This window comes from Haliotis rubra, unplaced genomic scaffold (assembly GCF_003918875.1).
Source record: "Haliotis rubra isolate DU_JTF1 unplaced genomic scaffold, ASM391887v1 Scf194, whole genome shotgun sequence".
Classification (NCBI taxonomy): Eukaryota; Metazoa; Mollusca; class Gastropoda; order Lepetellida; family Haliotidae; genus Haliotis; species Haliotis rubra.
The window spans coordinates 324,599-345,813 of NW_025765936.1; the positions used below are offsets into that span (position 1 = coordinate 324,599).

At 43.3% G+C, this 21,215-nt stretch overlaps 2 protein-coding genes across 7 annotated transcripts in view; both read left to right on the top strand.

Annotated features, from left to right (window-relative positions):
* Positions 1-21,215, top strand: part of LOC124274757 (aminopeptidase N-like) — a 96,921-nt gene that overhangs the window by 74,957 nt on the left and 749 nt on the right. Inside the window, exon 21 of one of the 2 annotated variants that reach the window (XM_046710125.1) lies at positions 20,841-21,016. In XM_046710125.1, the coding sequence (XP_046566081.1) occupies positions 20,841-21,016 (176 nt within the window). The remainder of the gene's footprint in view (positions 1-20,840; positions 21,017-21,215) is intronic. The other variant, XM_046710126.1, reaches the window with a different exon arrangement.
* Positions 1,583-20,956, top strand: LOC124274760 (aminopeptidase N-like). Of its 5 annotated transcripts, none has more exons than XM_046710132.1 (7): positions 1,583-1,644; positions 3,242-3,318; positions 6,960-7,070; positions 11,354-11,521; positions 12,584-12,727; positions 18,439-18,522; positions 20,839-20,956. In XM_046710132.1, coding segments are annotated over exons 1-7 (621 nt in total). In that variant the 5' UTR covers positions 1,583-1,608; the 3' UTR covers positions 20,840-20,956. The 5 variants fall into 5 exon arrangements, with proteins under 5 accessions (XP_046566088.1, XP_046566087.1, XP_046566089.1 ...); XM_046710131.1 differs by lacking the exon at positions 1,583-1,644 and adding an exon at positions 2,124-2,164; XM_046710133.1 differs by lacking the exon at positions 1,583-1,644 and adding an exon at positions 2,448-2,515.

The following is a 21,215-nucleotide window of genomic DNA, read 5'->3' on the forward strand; positions in this document are numbered from 1 at the left end:
GACACCACCGTAACGATACCGGACCCGAGCGATGAGTCGAGTTGGATTCTGGGTAATATCCGTCACCATGGTTACTATCGCGTCAACTATGATGAAGACAACTGGAAGAACATCATCAAGCAACTTTAAAGAAAACCACGAGGCAAGTAGCTGTGAAATAAATGTTTAAATCATTGTTCAGTTTGGTGAACAGTTCTGAGGATCAATCCACTCGCTTGGCATACGATGACATGCACCAGGATACCTTCATTTCATGTAATTGAACTTCCACATAGCCACTATGATCCGAAAGTTGAGCCGATCGGTCGGTCGGCTTAAGAAACATATTTATCGGTTTATATGTTTTTTTAAATAAAAAGAAAAAGATAAAAAATATATCCATATTTGTTCATATTTGATCTTATCTACAGAAAAGAAGACAAGACCAATATTCCAGCTACGTTATAGATCAGATCAGACAATCCAGTGATCAAAATCATGAGCATAGATCTACACAATTGGGATACGATGACATGTGTCAACCAAGTCACCGAGCCTGACCACCTGATCCCGTTAGTCGCCTCTTGCGACAAGCATGGGTTGGCTGAAGACCACCTCCATACAGGTGCAATAGTGCTGTGCAGCGTTTAACAACAATGAAAACACTTGTTTTATGTGCCCAAGGCAGGTAACTCTGTCTTTGAGGACTTCAACCCGCCCCATTCCATCTTTTGCCTACCGTTGATATTCATACATCTTTGTTTTACAGGTGATCATTCCAATAAATCGAGCTCAGATCATCAACGACGCCATGGACTTAGCCAGGTAAAAATGCCAAACCAGTGACTGATATTATGAACACCATCCCTCACCGTCACAGTACCACGACTTACTTTGACTACCTCCTTACGTCCAGAACCCGGAAGATCCGGGTTAGAATGTGCCTTCAGTAACCCATGCTTGTCGTAAGAGGCGACTAACGGGACCAGTGGTCAGGCTCGCTGACTTGGTTGACACATGCCATCGGTTCCCAATTGCGTATATTGATGCTCATGCTGTTGATCACTGGACTGTCTGGTCAAGACTCAATTATTTACAGACCGCCGCTATATAGTGTTAGGTGTGTGTGTCGTGTCCAGAGAACCCTGATTTCATGAAGGTGGGAATAAGGGGCGGTTGGGTAGTCTAGTGGTAAAAGCGTCCGCTCTTCACGCCTAAGACCGGGTTCGATTCCCCACATGTACATGTGAAGCCCATTTCTGGTGTCCCCGCAAGGGATATTGCTGGAATATTGCTTAAAACCGGTGTAATATGAACTCACTCACTCACTCATACACCGCAGCTGAGGTCTGCGCAAGGCACCGACATGACATTCAGCACTCACTCTCTATGGCTGAAAATATGTTTGGTCGATCTGTGTTTTAAAGGGGCTGGCTACCTGGCGCAGCTGACTGGATTACAGACACTGGAATATCTGTCGGCGGAATTGAACTACTACCCGTGGACCACGGCCCGAGACAAGCTGGTCTACATATAGACACCATGATCCGGGACACCGAGATATACCCCGCCTTTCAGGTAGAGTGAGTGACTGAGTCGGCCCGAGACAAGCTGGTCTACATAGACACCATGATCCGGGATACCGAGATATACCCCGCCTTTCAGGTAGAGTGAGTGACTGAGTCGGTATGAGACAAGCTGGTCTACATAGACACCATGATCCGGGACACCGAGATATACCCCCGCCTTCAGGTAGAGTGTGAGTGAGTGAGTCGGGTCTACATAGACGAGACAAGCTGGTCTACATAGACACCATGAACCGGGATACCGGAGACCGAGATATACCCCGCCTTTCAGGTAGAGTGAGAGTGAGTGAGTGAGTCGGTCTGAGACAAGCTGATCTACATCCGGGAGAGATACCATGATCCTGAGACACTGGTCTGAGCCATGATCCGGGATACCGAGATATACCGCCTTTCAGGTAGAGTGAGTGGTCTGAAGGACAAGTGAGTCAGTATGAGTGAGTGGAGTCGGTCTGAGACAAGCTGGTCTACATAGACACCATGATCCGGGACACCGATATATACCCCGCCTTTGGGTAGAGTGAGTGAGTGAGTCGGTCTGAGACAAGCTGGTCCACATAGACACCATGATCCGGGACACCGAGATATACCCCGCTTTTCAGGTAGAGTGAGTGGAGTGAGTCGGTCTGAGACAAGCTGGTCCACATAGACACCATGATCCGGGACACCGAGATATACCCGCCTTTCAGGTAGAGTGAGTGGAGTGAGTCGGTATGAGACAAGCTGGTCCACATAGACACCATGATCCGGGACACCGAGATATACCCCTGCCTTTCGGGTAGAGTGAGTGAGTGAGTCGGTCTGAGACAAGCTGGTCTACATAGACACCATGATCCGGGATACCGAGATATACCCCCGCCTTTCAGGTAGAGTGAGTGACTGAGTCGGTCTGAGACAAGCTGGTCTACATAGACACCATGATCCGGGACACCGAGATATACCCCGCCTTTCAGGTAGAGTGAGTGAGTGAGTCGGTCTGAGACAAGCTGGTCCACATAGACACCATGATCCGGGACACCGAGATATACCCCGCCTTTCAGGTAGAGTGAGTGAGTGGAGTCGGTCTGGAGACAAGCTGGTCCACATAGACGCCATGATCCGGGACACCGAGATATACCCCGCCTTTCAGGTAGAGTGAGTGAGTGAGTGAGTGAGAGAGTGAGTGAGTCTGAGACAAGCTGATCCAGATGAACGAGACAATCACAGTATCCATAAAATATCCTTCAGAAAACATCCATCCATTCTGCTATCTCGTAGAGTGAAACCTCGATACATCGAACGCCATTGTGTTCGATACACAAGGTAATACTAATTGGCTTTATTGTTCCAACAACGGATACCTCAAGTCCAATCAACCTTCCATAAATCATGGTACTCTGTCGAACTCTGATTTCGCGAGCTCCTTATAAGGGACCGTACATAATGTATGGCTAGGGGAGTGAGGATGATTTTAAAAGGATAACGTTCTCAACTAAATGTACTAATCCGTACTAAATGGAGCGTTCGCTTGTCACGCCGAAGACCCACGTTTGATTCCCCACATGGGTAAAAGTGTGAAGCCCGTTTCTGGTGTTCCCCGCTGTGATGTTGCTGGAATATTGCTAAAAGCGGCGTAAAACCATACTCACTCATTCATTTAAAACGGGTGGTCCTTACTTACAATAGTTTGTCTGTTTCAGGAATTCCTGAGATCGAGCAGCGACGCAGCCTTCAGGTTTTATGGTTTACGGACGCCGGCAGAAGGACAGATAGAGTCGTAAATATATTGGTTCTCTCAAACATTGTGAATATTGAAGATAGATAATTTGTTCGGTGATCTCCCATTCTTCAGACAGTCATTCTGCAGACAGCTTAAAATATTTAAATACTTCAGAAGTTATCAATGTTTATATTCCATGCAACATTGCAAAGAAAGAAAAATAATAATATTTGAAAAAATGTAAAAGTTACTACTCGGGCGATATAAATGTATGTATGTTTATGTACTATAGGCCTGGGACCTCTTCAGTACGGAGAAAGCTCTCTACTGTCCTGAGCACTGAGTAGGCTAATTAAGCTGTTTCATTATTGCTGTGTGGTGAGGGTTATTGATCCCTCTCCTCAAGTGTCTGAAGAATGACTGTCTAAAGAATGGGAGGACACCATTTGTTAGGTTCAAAATCTTCTCAGAATGTTGTCTAATGTAGTGTCTCAAATCGAACTGTCTGACACTGTAGGTTTGTCGCATAGAAATGCGTCCGGTAAGGACTGTAGTGTCTTCAATATGTTTGCCGCTTAGAAAGTTAAATACATACTGTAGTGTATTCAGTCAGGACATTCTGACACTGTAGGTTTGCCACTCAGAGTGTTGTCCAATGCGCACTGTAGTGTATTCATTCGGACTGTCCGACACTGTAGGTTTCTACTCAGATGGTGTCCAATACATACTGTAGTGTATTTAATCAGGACATTCTGACACTGTAGGTTTTCTACTCAGATGGTGTCCAATACGGACTGTAGTGTCTTCAATCAGGACATTCTGACACTGTAGGTTTCTACTCAGATGGTGTCCAATACGGACTGTAGTGTCTTCAATCGGACTGTCCGACACTGTCTACTCAGATGGTGTCAATACGGACTGTAGTGTCTTCAATCGGACTGTCCGACACTGTAGGTTTCTACTCAGATGGTGTCCAATACGGACTGTAGTGTCTTCAATCAGGACATTCTGACACTGTAGGTTTCTACTCAGATGGTGTCCAATACGGACTGTATTGTCTTCAATCAGGACATTCTGACACTGTAGGTTTCTACTCAGATGGTGTCCAATACGGACTGTAGTGTCTTCAATCGGCCTGCCTGACACTGTAGGTTTCTACTCAGATGGTGTCCAATACGGACTGTAGTGTATTCAATCAGGACATTCTGACACTGTAGGTTTCTACTCAGATGGTGTCCAATACGGACTGTAGTGTCTTCAGCCAGGACATTCTGACACTGTAGGTTTCTACTCAGATGGTGTCCTATACGGACTGTAGTGTCTTCAATCGGACTGTCTGACACTGTAGGTTTGGTGCTCAAAAGGTGTCTAATACCGACTGTTGTTTCTTCAATATGGCTAACCGACACTGTCGCAGGTGTCTGGCACCGTGGGGTTGTCGCATAGATATGTCCAATGCAGGCTCTGGTGTAATTAATCAGGACTGTCTGGCTATGAATGTTTGCTGCTTAGAAAATTGTCCAGTACGGACTGTAGTGTATTCATAAAGACTGTCTGACATTGTAGGCTTTGCTGCTCAAAAGTTGTTAGTACAGATTGTCTTCGTTAGGACTGTCTGGCATTGTAGGTTTCTTCCTCAGTAAGTTGTCCAATACGGACAAAAGTGTCTTCAATATGACAACCTGACATTGTAGGTTTCCTCCTCAGTAAGTTGTCCAATACGGACAATAGTGTCTTCAATATGACAACCTGACATTGTAGGCTTCCTCCCCAGTAAGTTGCCCAATACGGACTATAGTGTCTTCAATATGACAACCTGACATTGTAGGTTTCCTCCTCAGTAAGTTGTCCAATACGGACTATAGTGTCTTCAATATGACAACCTGACATTGTAGGTTTTCTTTCAGTAAGTTGTCCAATACGGACAATAGTGTCTTCAATATGACAACCTGACTTTGTAGGTTTCCCCCAGTTAGTTGTCCCATACGGACTATAGTGTCTTCAATATGACAACCTGACATTGTAGGTTTCCTCCCAGTACGTTGTCCAATACGGACAATAGTGTCTTCAATATGACAACCTGACATTGTAGGCTTCCTCCCCAGTAAGTTGCCCAATACGGACTATAGTGTGTCTTCAATATGACAACTTGACATTGTAGGTTTCTCCTCAGTAAGTTGTCCAATACGGACTATAGTGTCTCTCAATATGACAACCTGACATTGTAGGTTTTCTCTTCAGTAAGTTGTCCAATACGGACAATAGTGTCTTCAATATGACAACCTGACTTTGTAGGTTTCCTCCCCAGTTAGTTGTCCCATACGGACTATAGTGTCTTCAATATGACAACCTGACATTGTAGGTTTCCTCCCCAGTAAGTTGTCCAATACGGACAATAGTGTCTTCAATATGACAACCTGACATTGTAGGTTTCCTCCCCAGTAAGTTGTCCAATAAGGACTATAGTGTCTTCAATATGACAACCTGACTTTGTAGGTTTCCTCCTCAGTAAGTTGTCCAATACGGACTATATTGTCTTCAATATGACAACCTGACATTGTAGGTTTTCTCCTCAGTAAGTTGTCCAATACGGACAATAGTGTCTTCAATAGGACAACCTGACTTTGTAGGTTTCCTCCTCAGTAAGTTCTCCAATACGGACTATAGTGTCTTCAATATGACAACCTGACATTGTCGGTTTCCTCTTCAGTAAGTTGTCCAATACGGACAATAGTGTCTTCAATATCTGACAACCTGACATTGTAGGTTTCCTCCTCAGTACGTTGTCCAATACGGACTATAGTGTCTCAATATGACAACCTGACATTGTAGGTCTCCTCCCAGTAAGTTGTACAATGCGGACTATAGTGTCTTTAATATGACAACCTGACATTGTAGGTTTCCTCCTCAGTAAGTTGTCCAATACGGACTATAGTGTCTTCAATATGACAACCTGACATTGTAGGTTTCCTCCTCAGTAAGTTGTACAATGCGGACTATAGTGTCTTTTAATATGACAACCTGACATTGTGGTTTCCTTCAGTAAGTTGTCTAATACGGACTATAGTGTCTTCAATATGACAACCTGACTTTGTAGGTTTCCTCCCAGTAAGTTGTCCAATACGGACTATAGTGTCTTCAATATGACAACCTGACATTGTAGGTTTCCTCCCAGTAAGTTGTCCCATACGGACTATAGTGTCTTCAATATGACAACCTGACATTGTAGGTTTCCTCCTCAGTAAGTTGTCCAATACGGACTATAGTGTCTTCAATATGACAACCTGACATTGTAGGTTTCCTCCTCAGTAAGTTGTCCAATACGGACTATAGTGTCTTCAATATGACAACCTGACATTGTAGGTTTCCTCCCCAGTAAGTTGTCCAATACGGACTATAGTGTCTTCAATATGACAACCTGACATTGTAGGTTTCCTCCTCAGTAAGTTGTCCAATACGGACTATAGTGTCTTCAATATGACAACCTGACATTGTAGGTTTCCTCCTCAGTAAGTTGTCCAATACGGACTATAGTGTCTTCAATATGACAACCTGACATTGTAGGTTTCCTCCCCAGTAAGTTGTCCAATACGGACTATAGTGTCTTCAATATGACAACCTGACATTGTAGGTTTCCTCCCCAGTAAGTTGTCCAATACGGACTATAGTGTCTTCAATATGACAACCTGACATTGTAGGTTTGCCCAGCGTGAGGTGTCCAGTGCAGCATGCGGTGTCTACAACCAGGACTGTCTGCAGGAGGCCAGGGATCTGTTCCTGGCATGGAAGGACAACCCACAGGATAACAAGTGAGTCAACGACAGCGAGAAACACCGACAGGTTTAGATACGGATTTCGACTATAACCAGCCCTCGATATATCACCCATTATATGAAGGCTTTATGCCAGATAACATCCTCGATTTGGGGTGTATTTTTAATCGAACGTCTTTAGAATAGATCGGAGAGTGTCTGCATGGAGAGCGGGCGTTCGGTGGTTCGAACCTTAGGGCGCGTCAAATTGAAAACGTTTAATAATTGTTCTTATTGTAGTTGCTTTCAATACAGTACCATGTATTAGAGTTGGTATCAACGATAAAACCGGCATAGTGAGTGAGTTAGGCTTAACGCCACCTTCTGAAATCTTCCAGCAATACCACGGTGTGGCACAATATAATTTAGCTTCACACATAGTACCCATGTGGAGAATCGAACCCGGGTCTTTCACATGACGAGCGAACGCTTAACCGCAAGGCTAGCCCACCCCTCCACAAAACTGGGGTATATTTGATCTCATCAACATGATCAGCTCTCACGCCGTTGATCATCTCTTTGTGAGTGAAACGCTAATTTCAATTTCACGTCGCCCACCAGGAATATCTCAGTTTATGATATGACTGGCGATGGGGTAGCCAAGTGGTTAAAGCGTTCGCTTGTCACGGAGAAGACACGGGTTCGATTCCCAACATGGATACATTGTGTGAAGCCCATTTCTGGTGTTCCCTGCCATGATGTTGCTGGAATAATGCTAAAAGCCGGGTACAGCTAGACTCACTCACTCACTTTTGATATGACGAATTAAAGATAAAGGGTATGGTTAATAAAACGCATTTACAGTATAACACATGTATATTGCACGCTGCAATTAATATAATCCATTGGCATTTGGTTCCCTTACATTCTACCTCTTGTTGACTCGAGTGAGTGAGTGAGTATGGTTGTACGTCGCTATTAGCAACATTCCAACCATATCACTGCAGGGAACACCAGAAATGGGCTTCACACATTGTACCCATGTGGGGATTCGAACCGGGTCTAAGTTACCCCACCGCCCTGTGTTGAATGGAAGTAGATATTATACTGACTGACTGAGTTTGGTTTTATGCCGCTTTTAGCAATATTCCAGTAATATCACGGCGGGGGACACCAGAAATGGGCTTCACTCATTGTACCCATGTGGGGATTCAAACCCGGGTCTTCGGCGTGACGAGCCAACGCTTTAACCGCTAGGCTACCCCACCGACCCTTAGATATTATAAGAAAACATACTGGTGCAACCTGCGCTCAGAGCTTCATTTATGCAAATCCCGTGGGCTATGTATTGGCCTTATGCTCCCTTGAAGTAGTTTGTAAACCAGCGTGACATGAATACAGGCAGGTAGGTATTTGTACATTGTGTGAAATCTGGTAAACATATAGAATTTCATTCTGATACTATACAAAGAATGAAACACCCTCCTCTGTCCCCCCAAGACATATTGGGACCTCAGTTCTCAGTCTATCGGGGCGGTGTTATAGCGTAGTTGTTAAAACGTTTGCTCGTCACGCCGAAGTTCGATTCTCCACATGGGTACAGTGTGCGAAGTCCATTTGTGTTGTCCCACGCCATGATATTACTAGAATATTGCTAAATACGGCGTAAAGCCCAACTCACTCACTCATTCTCGATGTCTGTCGCAGGCTACCTGTAAACAATGATCTTGTGTTATGTGTCCTTGTGTCATTGACCATGTGTTGGTGATCTTCACCTGACTTACTGCAGTGTTTAAAACTCCCAAAATTCCAAGCCAGACAGCCGGACTGGTAATTACCAGTCCGGATACAAACTTGCGTGTCCGGTTTTCAACAATTAAAAGCTGTGACAGCCATTTCCAACTCGCGCAAGCTCCATTCACTGTTTGTAGGCATCGCAATGAACTACATAGCACTAACAGGCAATGCAGGTAAGGTAAACTGAAAGTACATGATTGTGATTGGTTATCATAACATGAACTGTCCAATCGTACGTAGTTTAACATAATTATCATAATACCTTAAACACCTCAAACTGGCGACACGAGAACCTGTCTGATATTATGAAACATTTACTCTCAGGGGTAAAAATATCTACCAGACCACCCGGACTGACTACTTTTGAAATTTGACCGTCCGAGATGGCATTGCGTTAAACCAGAGACCGTTTATTGTGATATTCTGGAAGTCGGACATGCTGAGTGACTGATTAGAAATTGCTCAAATTCGATTACAGCCAAAATCTAGGAAGTGTTCATTGTTCATATTTGGTATTGGCCTGAAATTTTTTTTTTTGTTCGATATTCTTGAGACAAAAAAGGTAAAACAGAGACGTAACAAGCCCAAGCATAACATCGAACGACAGTCAAACGCCTTTGTGTCGAATCATGATGTGTCGCACTTAAAGTTATCTCGAAGTCTAAACTTGCAGATTTCTTCTTTAGTAATCCCTTTGTGGATGTGTCGAATCTGAGATAACTCGAAGTAAGTGCGTAGGTCGCTTCCAATCCCAACGATGATGACGATGATGACGACGACGACAACGATGATTTTGATGATTGTGATGACGACGACGACGATGACGACGACAACGATGATGTTGGTGACGACGACGACGACGATGATGATATTTAACGCGCGCCCTTTCCGACACAATGCGTATTTTGCACACAGGCCGGCCAGGCCATTAAGTGTTAGATCGAGAGAGGGGGGGAGCCAGGGTTGCATGATTAAATATGTACGAATTCTGAATTTGGAAATTTGTCAGAAGTTGTAGAGGGGATGTACTATGGGGTTGTGTGGTTGCTATTTGTTTTGTTTGTTTTTTATGTTTGGTTTCAGTGTTAGTATTTCTATGTTAGCACTACTTGGTGGTGTGGGTTTATGACAACTTAAAAGGCCAGTTTTGATAAGTAATTTACCTGAGGCTTTGAAGGTTTGATTGTTATCCGACTGTCGGTTGACTGTACTACGTGCAGCCATTATTCGCCTCACCGTTGACATGTCATTCTGACTTGAGAAGAAACAGGTCACCAGGTGGGATATACTAGTGCTCAATAGATAGTTGCTCAACCAAATACATTCAGCTCCATTGTCATTGTCACGAAACCGTGACAAGTTGTGAAAGGGATATACAAATGCAAATGTACTGTAGGAGGATTAGGGTACGTAGTGACGGCGCCACTCTACAGAAAGTTTCAGTTTCAAAACATGTTTGCGTCGGTTGCAACATATGACAACGCTCTTCGTACTCGGGAGTGTCGCATGAAGTCATTTCAAACAAGATGTGAGTGAGTGAGTTTAGTTTTACGCCGCACTCAGCAATATTCCAGCTTTATGGCGGCGGTCTGTAAATAATCGAGTCTGGACCAGACAATCCAGTGATCAACAGCATGAGCATCCATCTACGCAATTAGGAACCGATGACATGTGTCAACCAAGTCAGCGAATCTTATACCTATCTGAAATGAATAAAAATATTAAAAAAAAAAAAAAATGTCAGCGAACCTGACCACCCGATCCTGTTAGTCGCCTCTTACAACAAGCATGGGTTACTGAAGGTTCCTTCTAAGCCGGACCTTCACAGGTAACAAAAAGTGAGAGTGATATTGGGCAAGATCCAATGATTCTGACATCTAAAATGTACTGTTACGTTACTGCATATGTACTGTTAAGTGAAGAGGCAGGTTAGAACACATCCTTGTCGTAGCGTTTAACAACAAACAAACAAACTAAACGCAAACAAGATGTGAGAGGGATAATGGGCAAGATCCAGTGATTCCGACATCTAAAATCGTCTTCAGTAACCCATGCTTGTAAGAGGCGACTGACGGGATCTGGTGTTCAGGCTTGCTGTCTCAGTTGACACATGCCATCGTATCCCAATTGCGTAGATCGATGCTCATGATGTCAGTCACTGGATTGTCTGGTCCACACTCGATTATTCACAGTGCGGGGCCGTGTGGCTGGAATATTGCTGAGTGCAGCGTTAAACAACAAGCAAAACCAACATATCGTAATATGCGACTCGTGCCATCCTCGCTTGCCTCTTCAGTACTGGAATAAAAGAGATCAGATAAACGGGGCGGTAGGGTAGCCTGGTGGTTAAAGCGTTCGCTCGTCATGCCAAAGATCCGCGTTCGATTCCCCACATGGGTACAATGTGTGAAACCCATTTCTGGTGTAACCCGCCGTGATATTGCTGGAATATTGCTAAAAGCGGCGTAAAACTTTATTCACTCACTCATTCACGTCACATGTCATTTCTTAAAGTCAATGCTTTAGTATCTGTATGTTGTCAGAATCAACCCAGAGCTGTTATTGACGGTCCTGTGCACGGGTATATCGGAGGGCGTGGCCGACGACTGGTACCACCTGTACGACAGCTACCAAGCGGAGACGTCGTTGTCCACCAAGAGCGACATGCTGAGAGCGTTAGCTTGTTCTCAGGAAGCCTTCATCATTGAGATGTAAGAGATCTGTACATGTTTCAGCGCGGACCCCCGTGGGCTTGTACCACTGCAGTCGCCAATCGCACATGACCTCAATATGTGGCGTTGCTGTGATGGGTTGAGGGGTGGACATTGGTCTGTTGTTGTCTCTAAGTGACGTTATTTAAAGCCTATTTAAAACATTTTTGCAAAGTTGAACCTAACAACTGCCACCCACTGAAGCAATGTGTAGAGTCTGATGACGACGATACTGCTGCTGCTGATTAAAGAGCGCTTTCGGTGGAGCAGATATCACATTCGGGCAAGGCTGATTATAGCTGTAGTTCCCAATGCGGGCGTTAAGCAACAAACAGACAAAGAAATAAACAAACATAAAATCAACAACAACACAAACAAAAAAAAAATCAACAACACAAAAACAAACACAAAATCAACAATACAAAAACAAACAAACAAACAAACAAACACAAATCAACAACACAAACAAACACAAAATCAACAACACAAACAAACAAAACACAAAATCAACAACACAAACAAACAAACACAAAATCAACAACACAAACAAACAAACACAAAATCAACAATGCAAAAACAAACAAACAAACAAACAAACACAAAATCAACAACACAAACAAACACAAAATCAACAACACAAACAAACAAACACAATATCAACAACACAAACAAACAAACGCAAAATCAACAAACACAAAACAAACACAAATCAACAACACAAACAAACAAACACAATATCAACAACACAAACAAACAAACACAATATCAACAACACAAACAAACAAACGCAAATCAACAACACAAACAAACACAAATCATCAACACAAACACAAAATCAACAACACAAACAAACAAACACAAAATCAACAACACAAACAAACAAACACAAAATCAACAACACAAAAAACAACAACACAAAATAAACAACACAAATAAAGAAACAAACCCAAAATCAACAAGACACACAAACAAACAAACAAACAAACACAATATTAACAACACAAACAAACGCAAAATCAACAACACAAACAAACAAACACTAGTGAGAGACACGTGTTTCAGGCTGCTGGAGCGAGCTATAACGCCGAGTGAGATCCCTAAACAAGATGGCCCCGGTGTCATTGCGACAGCTCCAGGGATCAACGCCTTCGCCCAGCCGTTCGTGTGGGACTTCATCAGGGAGAAATACGACACCCTTCGAACTGAGTAAGTATGTACAGTAAAACCCCACTATTCCAGACCCTCGATATACCGGATATATACCTCGTTGTGGTAACAGTTTGTGACTTTCGCTTCGAGTTTCCTCCCACATTAACTCGGGTAGCATTTTTGCATTGTTTAGGGTAGCCGAAAAGCGGCGTAAAACCATACTCACTCACTCACAGATGAAAAACTCCATCTTGTATAAATTACACACCTGTCTGAGTCATGCCCACCTGTGCAGTAAGATAGTTGTGTAAGAGAAATTCTGGTGAATGGGTCTCTTCTCAATGCCAGCTCTTTAGCATATTGTATCAATGGAGAAAGAGAGGACTCGTGGAGGACAGCACGTGTGCGGGTTGGGCGTTGGAGTATTCAAATTACGATTACGCCGCATACGAAAGAACGTTGAACGTTGAATTATTCAAAACGGTGTGAATAGCTGGAAGACCTGAGCATGGGAAAGTAACACGCCCGACTGCAAGCGAGTGCATTGGGGCGGGTAGGGGTGGGTGGTGGGTGGGTGGTGGTGTATAAATAATATTATTTAGGTTACACACAACCAAATATTTTACCATTGACATCTATGGTAACATTATATATAATAACAACATAACTAAGCCATCAATAGCTATTACGTGTACATGTGTGCATAGTCTGGCCTTAAAGAAGCAAAAGAATTATAAAAGCACTATAGTGCGTTTGGCTCAAAAGCGGACCGATGAATTGCAATCTAACTCGAAAACTAGTAAATATATAATAATCAATGAAACGCTGATCATAATCAAAACATCAGACCAACTCTGTGATTTGTTTGCAGAATTTATGTCCTAAAATTAAAAAACTTGTTTAACAAACTATCATTAAAATATTGACACAGTTCACTATTTGTTACGAGGGAGGAGTGCAGAGAAAGGGACAGCCAGGTGTTAGAGAAGCACGTGCACAAGTGCCGACAAAGTTATTGATTCATTAACCTGTGCTGTGCCGTCTCCATCCTTTCTCGCACAGAGTTGGTCTGAAGTTTTGATTATGATCATTGTTTCAAGGAGTATTTTATGTTGATTAGTTTTCGAGTTAGATTGCAATTCATCGGTCCGCTTTTGAGCCAAACGGACTATACCTAAGTCAGCTCCTTTTCCGAGAGCAGGAAGCTAAACAGACAACCCCAGTTCCGCACAAAATGTCAACTGCTTGAAAATTCCTGTGGTCACATTCAGCATAAGTCATCATGTCAAAAAGGACAGCACAAAATATTGAAAAATGTGGTTAGTTTTAATTACTGGATGGATGGACACTGGGAAAACCACAAAAATCTAACCAAAAATCATCCAATCACAGCTGTCAGATGATTCAGGCTGCACAGAAGGCTCCCTACGAAAGGTGCTTGTTAAACTACGGATTCTGGTTTGGTGCAGCGTAACGTGTAGCACCACTAAGTGAATAAATGAGTCTAGTTTACGCTGTTAGCAACATTTCAGCAATATCACGGCAGAGGACACCAGAATTGGTCTCCACACATTGTACCCATGTGGGGAATCGAACCCAGGCCTTCGGAGTGACGAGCGAACGCTTTAACCACTAGGCGACCCCCATTTCAGAATTCTTTTCTGATATCAGATTACACAGCCATTACAGGTTGATTTGACTGGAATTAAAAAATGACCATGGCTCATGGATATTTTTGTTACTTAATGATTTATCCTACCTAACCACCATTAGTACAAGTAGCGTGTTTGTCTTACGTGAACAAACCCACGTTGAACTCCCACGCGACGGATTATCTGTCGAACAAAAGGCAATATGTTTACAACACTAATACTATACAACTGACAGGCCCGGCGGTTCTACATGTAACATAAGCATACAAGTAGCTTAATGCTAGGCTTCACGAACATCGGCCCAAACCTACCTTTACGTAACCTGTTCTTTCCAGCTGAACAGTGGCTCTTTCTCTTTGACCTTATGTCGGGGCTCAGAGAGGTATACCTCGTTATAAGGGTATTCCGGCTGGGTGTAAGTCACAGAAATGGGGAAATACGTGAAAGGCGCGGACGTCAGTGTAAGCAGCCGCTTCTCGCCGTGTCACTCACGCCATGTAACCAGGCTACTTGCTGACAAACTTTATTGACAAGAAATGACGACTGGGTAGCGTAATGGTTAAAGCGTTCGTTCTCACGCCGAAGATCCGGGTTCGATTCCCCACATGGGTACAATGTGATAAGCCCATGTCTGGTGTTCCCCGCCGTGATATACCCTGGAATATTGCTGAAAGTGGCATAAAACTAAACTGACTCACTCACTAACTCAAGTAAATTTCAACATAAACTCAAAAACAAAACCTAAAACGAAATATTGCTCCATGGAAAATGTTTATGTGGAGGAGTTATTAAAACCTTTAGTTGAATTATTGAAGTAAAATGGCGAACTGTTCAAGGTCATCGCCCAATATCTAACAAATCTCTTGAGAATGACAGACATCTCTGACAATGACTTTTAAATGTGAATATACTATGTACGACAAACGTTTTGTTTTGTCTCTATGAGGCATTTTAATGTACAACGTCAACGCAAGATAATAACCTGTTTTGATTATTCGACGAAATAAGCGAACATAATTCACTGGATGAGCGAACACTATAAGTACTGTCGGAAATAGAAAAACTGTTTTTAGGCTGTTACTCTGTATCCCGAAATTTGACACAATTGCAAAATAGCATATGTTCAGTGGGATGCGTAATACGATATCCAGAAAAGCATGTTTACTCGTAAAATCGGGCAAAACTTAGAAAAAATACGAATAGCTGCTGAAAGATCAGACTGTAGATGGCAATTAGGTCGCTCAGCCAGGTATGACGGCGGACCGTCGACTCACCTGGCATGAAATGCACGTGCTGCCTACAGGCACAAGGGGTCATCTCAAAGATATTTTGTGCTTTTTCATGTGTGTTGACTATGTCTCATCTATTGATTAACATCTTACCTGTCTTTCTCTCATAAAGTTTATGTTGAGATATGTAATATCGGTTAATGGAAGCGCATTGCAACCCTAACCTAAATTATATTTATCATGACACACCTATGTGCTATTTCAGACCCCCAAAACACGAAAACCATAGAAACGCATCGTAGTATATAGGTGGCATGACTACCCGCAGATCGACAGGACTGGATATCATTTGTAAATTGTTATGACGTGCAGTGTACCTCCCCAGTATTATTGCCCTAAAGGATTATCTTATCTTAGCTGATATCTCTGTCCCCAAGCCCGACCCAGGTTTTGCTTTTTGAGGCGACCCTCCTATCTGTTTCTTTTATAGTGACAGTGAGACTGCATGGTAGCTATATCCTTAATAGTTTCGGCATAAAAGTTATTATTTTTACGTCAGCTATCGTTTATCATGAAGCTACGTCTAATTTCAAATTGGGCATTTAAAAGTGTCCTTTGTAATACAATATCGTTGCACACTAATTTGCATAAAGCCATGGTCTGTTCCAAATAAGTCTTTTTTGGACTTAGAAAAACCGCATTGCTCATTTCTGCACTAATTCCCCTCAGTAAAGTCATTTTTCTCCGTTTCCTATCTCTACCACTGAGACTGTAGTTAGGCCGAACTTAGGTTAACAGATCTTGTTTGGCTACCACCGGCTGTTTACAAATCTGATAGTATCCATTTGTTCCTCTACAGAAGTACACATGTACTCTATGTAATTTTACGCAATCAAGTTACGAACGAGAAGAGCAGCTATGCTGATATTGTTGAAGCATAAACAGAAATAAGTCAAGTTTGAATTGCGTCTGCCGTGTAGAAGCGCAGAAGTTCTGCACATTTAAAATTAGCTCGTTTTGCATTACTGTGAGGGGGCAGAATTTTATGGATGTCAACTTCTTTATTGTGAAGGGTCACGACGTTTCGAAGTATATTATTACTCCTTCATCAGTTACTTATTTCATCATTCACCTGATGAAGGAGTAAAATATACTTCGAAACGTCGTGACCCTTCACAATAAAGAAGTTGACATCCATACAATTCCTGCTTTTATATGTATCACTTCTTAATGCCCTTCAAAGACTCCACAGTGAGAGAGGTTTTAATGTTTAATTTAGTTTGCCAACAAGAAGAAAACGTTTCTGTTGAATATCTGTCTATCAGCGGGTTGATACGTGTGTTTTCACTACAGATTGTAAGGAAGTTACGCGTGGTCGTACGCATATGAACACTAATTTCTCAGTGTTAACTTAACAACATGACTATGTCTTTTTCATTTTTTTGACCAACCATTATTCATGATTTTAATGTCTCGTAGTCCGTTTGGGTGGCGTTTGAAGATGTGTTTACTCGGTTATGCTTCGCCGATTTTTATTACCTCGAAGTACAAAAATAAACCATTTTGACTGTCTGACATACACCTGATGCACGAAGAACCATCATTTATCTATAGATTTTAATCCAATTGTTTGAAATTCCAAAAATACACTCAGATAGATGGAGAGAGAGAGATGGAGAGAGAGAGATGGAGAGAGAGAGAGGGTGAGAGAGAGAGAGAGAGAGAGAGAGGGAGGGAGAGAGATGGAGAGAGAGAGAGAGAGAGAGAGAGAGAGAGAGAGAGAGAGGGAGAGAGAGAGAGAGAGAGAGAGGGAGAGAGAGAGATGTTATGTTATTTCACGTTATGTTATATTCTTTATGTATGTGGTTTTGATGAAAAATAATCGGTCAACTATTAGTCATTTGCATTTCTTGATATAGAAACAACCACGAGCCTGCCCACACACAATGACAATGTCTTGCAAATTGATATATATGTGTGTGTTGTATTGACTCCAGTGAGTGAATCACCCGGTTCGAACTCCATCTTAATCATTGGTGAAGGACATTAACGTGTGCCCCTTTGTCAGGATATCCCTGAATACATGTAGAGAGAGAGAGAGAGAGAGAGAGAGAGAGAGAGAGAGAGAGAGAGAGAGAGAGAGAGAGAGAGAGAGAGAGAGAGAGAGAGAGAGGGGGAGAAATGAGAGATGGAGAGAGATGGAGAGAGAGAGGGAGAGAGAGAGAGAGGAGAGAGAGAGAGAGGTACAGAGAGAGAGATGGAGAGAGAGAGAGAGAGAGAGAGAGATGGAGAGAGAGAGAGAGAGAGATGGAGAGAGAGAGGAGAGAGAGAGAGAGAGAGAGAGAGAGAGAGAGAGAGAGAGAGAGAGAGAGAGAGAGAGAGAGAGAGAGAGAGAGAGAGAGATGTTATATGATGTTATTTCACGTTATGTTATATTTCTTTATGTATGTAGGAAGTTTCTTGATGAAAAAATAATCGGTCAACTATTAATCATTTGTATTTCTTGATATAGAAACAACCACTCCTATTCGTCCACGCACACAATGACAATGTCTGCCAATTGTCAATTGATATATGTGAGTTGTATTTACCCAGTGAGTGAATCACTCGCTACCACGTCGAAAACCCGGTTCGAACCTCCATCTTAATCATTAGTGAAGGCCATTAACGTGTGCCCCTTGTCAGGATATCCCTTGAATATTACGTAAAGCGGCGTAAAGTTATCTCCATTTCACTCCCACATGACCCAATGACCCCTTTATTCTGCTGGATACGTCTGGCGGAAACGAGGCCCCACGTTAACCCTGACCTCATGCTAAATGCATGGAACAGTTCAATCAAACTGCATTATTTTAGCTAACCCTATAATGTTCCTCCTCCTCGACAGCCACAGCGCCAGCGTCGGCACCTTCACGTCGATGATTAAAGCGGCTACTGGGTGCACGTTCAACACGCAGGCCAAGCTGACATGACATTACATATACATATACATATATATACACGGGCGATTATACAACGTGATGAGAAGGCATACATACACTGGAGAGATACAGAGAGAGAGAGAGAGAGAGAGAGAGAGAGAGAGAGAGAGAGAGTGAAGGTGTGAGGGAGAGATAGAGTGGAGAGGAGAGACATAGAGAGAAAGAGAGAGAGAGAAAAAGGGAGAGAGAGAGAGAGGGAGAGAGAGGAGAGGGAGAGAGAGAGAGAGAGAGAGAGAGAGAGTGGGGAGGAGAGAGAGAGAGAGGGGAGAGAGAGAGAGAGAGAGAGAGAGAGAGAAAGAGAGAGGAGAGAGGGAGGAGAGAGAAGGAGAGAAAAAGGGGAGAGAGAGAGAGAGAGAGAGAGAGAGGTCAGTTCTCTGGAAGAGAATTTCCTATCGTTGCCTGATGTTTAGATCAGCCAGGGCGGTGAGGGTAGCCTAGTGGTTAAAGCGTTGGCTCGTCACGCCGAAGACCCCAGGTTCGATTCCCACATGGGTACAATGTGTGAAGCCATTTCTGGTGACCCCTGCCGTGATATTGCTGGAATATTGCTAAAAAGCTGCGTCAAACCCAACTCACTCACTCACTTAGATCGGCCAGAAGAGAAGATCTTGTGACTTATTGACGTTTTGAGGCTAAACTCTCTTGATGGAACGAGGCATTGATGTATTGGTTAAAAGCAGATTAAACCGCAAAGCCACCCTTGTAGTCCCGGTTATGAAAGTAGGTGGATGCAGCCAAGTTAAATATTGACAATGATCTTGGCGAGTGGTTGCAAAGGCCACAATCAACCTTTATCATTCACCAGAGACGACCGGCCGGATGTTATTCGTGACCTGATTGTGTGTCATCGAACGCCCTATAAACCGTCAATCCCGCTAACAGCTTGGTAGTCTAACAAAACCGTCTATGGGCTCACCTTATGTTATAAAGAGAACAGAGACCATCTAATATTATATGGTCTCTGGTTAGAAGAAGAAAATATTCCGAGGAATTTAGAACGTTGACGTTGACCTTTATGACCCAACACTGCCGCTGTTACAGGTCATTGGCTCCCTCCCTCTGCAAGCCGTCTGCGTTCTGCTGTTTATTTTTTTGACAGTTACATAGACAGATTCTTTAATACAAATGCATAAAATCGGTGATTTACAATGTGATTAGGTTGTCTGACAAAACATCCACTTGCACAGTTTGAGATCGATTGGGTCATTGGATGAAGAGATATTTACAAAAAACCGGGTCCACATGCATTTCATGCCAAACTATATGTGTGAATATCAGTCAAATGATATACCACAGCACGTGGGTGAAGCTTACATATGACACATGTCATTGGTGAAACCCAGTTGGCACTTAACGTACAATTAGATAAGGATCATAAGTGGAAATATCAGAGATTCGAACCTCAATCACCGGATCCTGCATCGATGAAGGGGCTCAAATGACAATATAGGATATTTATATAGCGCACATATCCACGCAATTAGTACATGTTCAAGGTGCTGGAGTGTTCCCTTGATCAACGGATGTCTTTTTCGGGCATTCTTTTAACCAACTCAACTCCCTGGGGAGTATTCAACTCATGCAGCCTGTTCGGCTTATGAAGTTATCACACAGCCTCATCCTCACAAGGTACCCATTTGCAGCTGGGTGAACTGGGACACATAGTCACAGTATTTTGTCCAATGATACTGCACGTTACTATACCCGTAACTAGATGTCCGCACATGTTCCTGCCCCCACCCTCTGGTCACCTTCCATCGGATTCGTGGGTTGTTTTACGTTGACCGGGTGGTGTAGTGCACAGTAGGGGTAGTGACAACACTGAAAGAGCCTACATGTAATGTTAGCTCCAAGGTTTTTACACCCGGTCACAAGTGGGGATCGATCCAGGCAGCCTGCGCTTACTACCGCGGCGCCTTGTATGAGCCTTCCGAACATACCACCCATGTGGGTCCGGGTTAGCATGAACCTTCAGTAACCAATGCTTGTCGTAAGAGGCGACTAACGGGATCGGGTGGTCAGGCTCGCTGGCTTGGTTGACACATGTCATCGGTTCCCAATTGCGCAGATCGATGCTCATGCTGTTGATCACTGGATTGTCTGGTCCAGACTCGATTGTTTACAGACCGCCGCCATATAGCTGGAATATTGCTGAGTGCGGCGTAAAACTAAACTCACTCACTCACTTCCGAACATACCACATTCGCCCACCCTTTAGATCCAGGGATCATTATCATGTGTTTGTAAGATGTTCTGTACACGTTGATGATGTGTGATTCAAACTAATTCCGCCATGTCGTTTGTATAGCTGGAGGAATTCGTCAGGGTGACGCCTAACCTCGGGCCGGGTGCCGCGGGATTCGAGCAGGCGATTACTCAGACCAAGTCCAACATTGAATGGATGCGGGTGAACTATCCAGTCGTAAAACAGTGGCTGGAGAGCCTGAGGTCACGTCAAGGTCAGGGTCTCCATCTCAGGTCAAGGTGAGGTCACCAACCGTCACATCTTTAAATCAGTATATCCTTTTCGCTGTTAAACGCCAATTGCTGTCTGAAACTAATCTGGGCCGGACAATCCAGTAATTGACATCATGAGCTACGATGACAGACGATCACTTGCTTTAGAAACTCTTTGTTACCCTTGAAGATCCGAGTTAGAATTGGTCTTCAGCATTCCATGCTG